At 44.0% G+C, this 6,701-nt stretch overlaps 1 protein-coding gene across 1 annotated transcript in view; it reads left to right on the top strand.

Annotated features, from left to right (window-relative positions):
* The first annotated feature begins 1,124 nt into the window (after positions 1–1,124).
* Positions 1,125–6,701, top strand: part of FAM124A (family with sequence similarity 124 member A) — a 38,567-nt gene continuing 32,990 nt past the window's right edge. The window contains exon 1 of the mRNA XM_005147703.2: positions 1,125–1,183. Coding sequence (XP_005147760.1) covers positions 1,125–1,183 — 59 coding nt within the window. The remainder of the gene's footprint in view (positions 1,184–6,701) is intronic.

Genomic DNA, 6,701 nt, shown 5'->3' with positions numbered 1-6,701 from the left:
TTATTACTGTAACTGTCCCACAGTATCCAGATTGTGAGACTACCACCTCCCAACAGAAAGTTTTGTGCTTGAACTGATTCAGAAGCAATGGAGAGATGGTCTCCCTGCTTGGAGACACAAGCTAAGAAATCAGTTCTGCTCCTCCTCTTGTCATCTGCTACAGCCTGAATGACAGGGCTCAGGAAAGTCTGATTTTTGGTTTTGGCTGTGTGAGGTCTTGGTTCACACCTACATGGGTGAATAGCTGTATTTATGTAAGAGATGGAGAAACAGAGAGGTTTGTTCATAGAGGTGTTCACCTCCTAATACAAAACCAGGAGGCATGTGTGACATGCACAAAACACAGGAGGTCACTTACAACTTTTCCCTGCACTCTCACATTATTGAATACGACTGCTCCACTACTGGCAGGCTTTTCTACATCAGCATTTCTTCACAGGCAGCATTCAAAATGCTTGTTTTGCATCACATCATCTTTTGTCATCATTACAGGCATTCTCATGGGCTTGGAAATCCATCCCCTGCCCACTTGTGTGTGTAATTTCAAAATTATTGTATCCGATGTAATGAGCAGTGCCAGGCAGCGCTGGGGGAGACTGCAGAAAGCTCAGCACAGCAAAAGACTTCAAATAAAAGGCAGCAACAGCAGATACTCCAAACCCAGAGGGATAGTGAGTATATCTATCCAACGGGCTCTGCTAACTTTCGCTGGATATGGGGCGTTGCACCTTTTAGTCCTTCTTCCAACTGGAAAAACAGAAGTGATAGAATGAGGGTGTTGTAGTGGTTTCTAATATACGAGCAAGTACACGCGGTGGCCTTGCCGACAGCCGTGGGTGCACGGTTTTCTCTGCAGGACGGGGCTATTTTGAAGGGACCGGTGGAGGCTGGAGGTAGCCCCCCCCCCCGGCTCCGACCGGGATCTCCCTCGGCAGGAGGGCGACCGGAGCGGGAAGCGGGGCTCAGTGCCCGCCGCAGCAGACGAGGGAGAGGCAGAGCCGGCAGAGCGGCTCCGTCCCCCCGGGCGGCCGCTGCATCTCTCACACGGCGGAGTGGTGGCAGCGGCAGGGGCAAGTCAAGGCAGCCGCCGCTCCTCGCAGGAGGGCGGCCTTGGAGCCGCCGCCATGGAGAAGCAGCCAGGCGGCGAGGACGACTGCGTGGACTCCGGAGCCGAGACGGGCGGGTGAGTGAGCGAGTGGCAGGGGACGGGTACGGGGCCTGTGCCTTCTCCCCCGCCGGGCCTTGGCGGCGAGGCGCTGGGGAGCTCCCCGCAGCGCTGCACTTGTTGCCGGCGGCCGCTGCCGACCACGTCCCAGCAGCAGCGGGGCCGGAGCTAGGGCTCCAAGGCACCTCCGACATCCTGACTGCAACCCGGGGAGTGCCCCTGCCACCGGGCATCGCCGTGCTTGGGATCCCCCGGGGAATTCTTCTTCTCGTTCGGTTGTCTCCTAATAACTAGTCTCAGTCTCCCCTCTGTCAGCTAAAGCCCATTCTCTCTTGTCCTGTCACCACACACCTTTGTAAAAAGTCTGTCTTCGTCTTGTTATCCACCTGTGATACATGGGGAGAAAGATACTGAGAGATTATGGCCACGGGCTTTAAGTTTGAGCTCCAGAGCACGTTGTGCTGCCTCAGCGGTGGGGCCCAGAGCTGCAGACACACTGGTGAGGGCTGAGTGCCATGCCATCCCTGTGTCCCAGGAAAACTTCTGTTGAAGACAGCCTGGAAGCATGCCCAGCTACCTATGCTGTCCTTGTGTCAGTGACACCTGGATAGCACCAGGCAGACAAAGTTGACAGTTCAAAAGGACCATCAAAGATCCACCTATGAAAGCAGGTTAGACTTATAACAACCTGAAATTGAGTTGGTGTTGTCATGATACTCATCATGAACTTTGCTGGTCATATTGGAGTCAATGAGTATGACATTTTCTCTCTGACTTTGTGATACTGTTCACTTCTAGGTCTTCATTCTCCCTGCTTCTAGCTTTCCTGGTTGTTTTTCCCTAGCTCCTTGTCTGGTTTATCTCTTTTGGTCTTTAGTGCAACTGTTGCAAAACTGTAAAGCTTCCTTGCAAAGTGATGTCAGGTGCACAGCACCAAAACTGAAGTGTCAATATTACAATTATTTTTAAAGGTGGAAATGGAGTATGATGATCTTTTTCATACATCTAGCTGTTCATTCAAATTGATTTTTTTTAATTGCTTCTGTGGTCTGAGAAGGTTTTTTCAGTCACCTTGTACTAATAGTTAAAAATTAAAAATATTTTATGGAGCTTAAAGGAAAAAATCCAGGCCTCCTTTCCAGATACTGAGACAAAAGGTTTTTAGTCATTTTTGAGAAACATGAGTAAAAGGAAGACAAAATAACTGATGAATTCATGGTTGGTTCAAAGCTCAAAAAATTCTTAATGGATCAAGTCACTCTTAATTTGCTGTATTTATCTAGAATAAAAAAAAACAGGGTTTCCATGGGAAGAGCACATGAAAGGATTTGACCCAGCTGGTGACATTATCCTTTAGACCTCAGTGACCAGCATGACAGCTGCTTGTGCCTGATGGTGGTGAGGTGCTAAAGATGATGATTTTACAAAGCATCCCTGTCCCAGGTTGGCTGGAAACTGTAGGTTAGCAGAAGGGTTTGTCTGAGGAATTTGAACAATGACATACGGTAACTAATAACTGCAGTGCTTTGCACCAAAGTTTATTTTGAAAAGCATTTCAATTATTGCTTTTTGCTCTGTTTAGCAGCTATTTTAGTCTGATAAACATGTTGCATATGTCTCTTTCACAATGTTTATATTTCAGCTTTCTCACCAAACCATTTAGCAACACTTGCTTTTCCCTCTTATCAGATCTGCTTTCTGCTTTCTCTCAGTCCCATCATAGCTATTGTGAATTGAGCTGGGTTTTTTTCTCTAATTACTCAACAATACTTTCTCTAAGTACTCAACAGTAACAAAAAAAAAAACCCAACAATCCAACATTAAAACAAAAATTAAGAACTAGTTTAAAGTTTAGTCATCATCCTCTTAAAGTAGGAGGAAATAATTCAATAACATCAAGTGGTCCCTTTCTGTCACTGAGGGAACAATAGAGGATAGTGACTGTAGTAAATCCAGGTCCTGCAAGCTCTTGTCATCTTGATTGTATGTAATGATGTGTGAGCTCTTCTACAGAGCCTGTACTGCTGAAGCTGCTTATAGCAACTAACCAGTTGAATACATCAAATACTCTACAGGGCATATGTTCCTTAAGGTTTTGCTGCGGCTTCCAGTTGCAAAAGCAGGCAAAACTCTGTGCTACAGGCAAGATCAGTTACAGTCTGAAGCCTTCATTTTCCTAACCTGTTGAAAAATATATTCCTCTTACTGCATTTGCCGTGGTAAATAGGGCTGGCAATGAAGCTGCTGAACAAACATAGTGTATTTTGAACTCCTGAATTCAATAAGAATGGATTGAGTTGCTGTTCTCAATACTTATAAAAAGGGAGTAAAACATGTAAACCCATTAGTGTATATTGGCTATTTATTAATGATATTTGAAAGAGTTTGACCATCCTTGATCTGAGAGACATTGCCTGTACAAATTTTCTCTTCTTGGGAAATGTACTTTTGGGCTTTTTAATATAAACACCTTATTTCATCTGCTATTGAAGCCTTTTAGCCCAGAGGTATGGGAGACAGAAAGCTTTCTCTGGTAATAATTTTAGTAGTGGATTTGTACTATAAAACATGATGGTTTAAGAAAAAGGAATGGTCTTTCTTTGGTCTTCAATAGAAAGCAAACAGAGGGCAGAACAAGTAGAAAAAGAAATTGGACAACAAACATATACATTAACAGAACTGCAGATAAATTGTAAAAAAAAATAACTAGGAAAAATTAATACTAAGTTACTTAAAATGGGTTGTAAAAATGTTAGATTTTAAATTTTCTTCTTTTTACAAGCCATGCTAATGCTGTTACTTCACTGTCCTTACTCTGAATAGAAGAATAAAGGTCTGGGAGACTGAAATACTCAAAATGACAAACTATGACTATTTTAGACATTATTAGACATGTAGTTTTGAATGGCAATGAGACAGACTTTTGCTACCACTGACGTCAAGGGAACAGCATCAGATGAATTAATTGCATTCAGGACCAATATCCTGAGTGGGGTGTAGCAAATGTTGAAAACAGGTAGTTTCTTGGACCTAAAGTCTTAATTTTTTTATTCCTAAACTTCTGTTTGGACATGTTAGCTGTGTTCAAGGATTAGTTCTATAGCAACGATCGCTCCTATTTGTCAAGCATATAGGCCTTGACTGAGCATAACACCTCACTGAACTGGCATTATGAAGGTTTCAATAGATGTGAGTAGTTGAATGGTTTATTGGGGTCAGAGGTTGCTTTCATGTCATGTGTTTCTAGCTCAAAGCCATAAGTGGTTTCAGCACTTTTGACTTTGTCAGCTGTATGGTAGTCCTTCAACATGGCATGTTAGTCTCTTGTCATGTATCATCTCATCCACCTCTGAGAAACTCAGGAATACAAATCACTGCTGATGAAACCTATTTTAAGGACTATTTGTACCCTGGGGTTTCTTGTTTTTTTTTCCCTGAAACTTTCACTTCCTATACATACGTCATTCCAGATGTGTAAAGGCAGACAACTTGTCTCTGACTTGAGATTCAAATAGTATAAAGTCAAGCTATTTGTCACAGTGTGGTGTTGAGGCACCATTTCTGACCAGATTTACTTGGTGAAGCTGTTTGGTTGAACCTCGGGGCAGGCAGATCTGCTATCACTGGGGCCAAGCTCTGAAACTGAGGTTGGAACAGACTTTGAATCACATTCTGGTGGCCAGATGGTCAGTGCTGACACCTATGATGGCTAGGCCCCAGGAGGCAATGAGGTTCACCTCATCTAACTGTGGCTGTGTGAAGGTTTGGTATAAATGAGGCTTCTTCTGTTGTTAGTTAAGAGCATGAGGACCTTGGAAGGGTGACTTATCCCCTAGCTTTGGATGGGAAGGTACATGCCCGCCTGAGTCCTGATGCATCCCTTTAGATGCGGATCACACAGGCAGGTAGGTTTGCTCACTTAAGCATAGTGTGGTCCTGCTTCATCAGATGCTTTTTGAAGGACAAACAACCTTTCATCCTTATATGATGATGATGATGTCTCATTTGGGGCCTCAAACAGTACTGTTGGTAGTAAGCTCCTGAGTGTAATAGATCTGAGTGATGGGAATCCATCATCTGACTTCATTGCTCTACTAGAAATCCATAGAAAAGCATTTTAAGACAAGCTTCTCTGAGTTATTCCATTGCAAGCGTCTTCATTATACAAGTAGAAGTATGATGAAGATAACGGGTTTGCATTGGATTGATATTAGTAACGCAGATTGTAATCTGAACCACAGGAATTTGGTGAGAAGAAACCCAAGACAGAGCTATAAAGCTAAATCTTCTGACTCAGGCATTGTAGTTTAACTGCTATAAAATCCTCTCATGTGCCCCATGGAGTGCTTTTTGGAGGAGGGAGGGCAAAGAAGCTGTTAAATACAGCTCTCTGTATGAAACAGTGAAATCTGAAACAACTTAGGCAGAGAAGGCATGGGAAATATGAATCCAGTAGGTGCCATTCCATCACTCCTAAGCAAGAGAGGGATGCAGACAGCAGAAGAGCTAGGAAAATTTCCACAGTTTCATCTGGGAGGATTAAGGAGTCCTGGCAATGGAGACTTGCATATTGTGGTGTAGTATTTTGCTAGAATAACTTGAGAGATCTGTGTCTGTTTTATATGGTAGACTGCTTTGTGAAGATGCTGCCTGGCTCAGAAACCTTAGTTACAGCATGTCACCATGTGAAACAGCATGAAGATGTCCCTGAACACATGGGCAGGGTCGTCCATATTATTAGGAATAAGTTTGGATGGGACCATCTAGATATCTCCCATGTGACTCTTGGGTGTGTTTTACTGTGGGCCAGGCACTTGTTCTACCACATTACCACGGCTCAGGGACCACTCCCAGCAGGCCACTGGGAATGTTCTGGAAGGCAAGAGGTTTTAATGGTACAGGTGCAGACTGTTTCATGGCAGTTGGCTTCAGTCCCAGACAGTTCTCTTGAGTGTGTTTGTTTATTACCATAGATGCCACTGCTGCAGCTATGTTAACATGATGCTGTGCCACGGTTGATCAGCATGCCAAGGTAACCCAAGCACAGTGGGACACTGGTGTAGCTACCTTGCATGTGTGATTCAGAGGTGTGACACAGCCCTGCTTCTTTCCTGAAGAAACAGGTTTATTGTGGTTTCACATACACCATACTCAGTAACTGCAAGTTGCACTAGCAGCTGCTTACTGGTATTCAGTGGACTATTTCTCCTGCTTTGGTATTTTGAGGCTCTGTATTCGTAATCAACATTGAGTAGTGTGTGGTGGTCTCAGAGCACTGCTCAGGATCTTTTGTGCTCCTGATGGTCTTACCATCTCTGATAACACATGGTTCTGATTCTTCAATAGTGCTAATGGGAGTCGAGGTCCCACATTTATCTCAAGCTTCTACATTCCTACTTTAATGTCCTTTGACAGCTCCACAACTCCTCTTTGCTGGTGGCTGACCATTGAGCACAAATTCTCTGCAGACTGATTTGTCTTTTGACTGAATGATGAGCCCTCCTTTTCAGTACCTCCCACTGCTTCAGTACCCTTT

This window comes from Melopsittacus undulatus, chromosome 2 (assembly GCF_012275295.1).
Source record: "Melopsittacus undulatus isolate bMelUnd1 chromosome 2, bMelUnd1.mat.Z, whole genome shotgun sequence".
NCBI lineage: Eukaryota > Metazoa > Chordata > Aves > Psittaciformes > Psittaculidae > Melopsittacus > Melopsittacus undulatus.
Note: the sequence above shows the minus strand (reverse complement) of the source record. Positions and strands in the feature narration are given on the sequence as shown.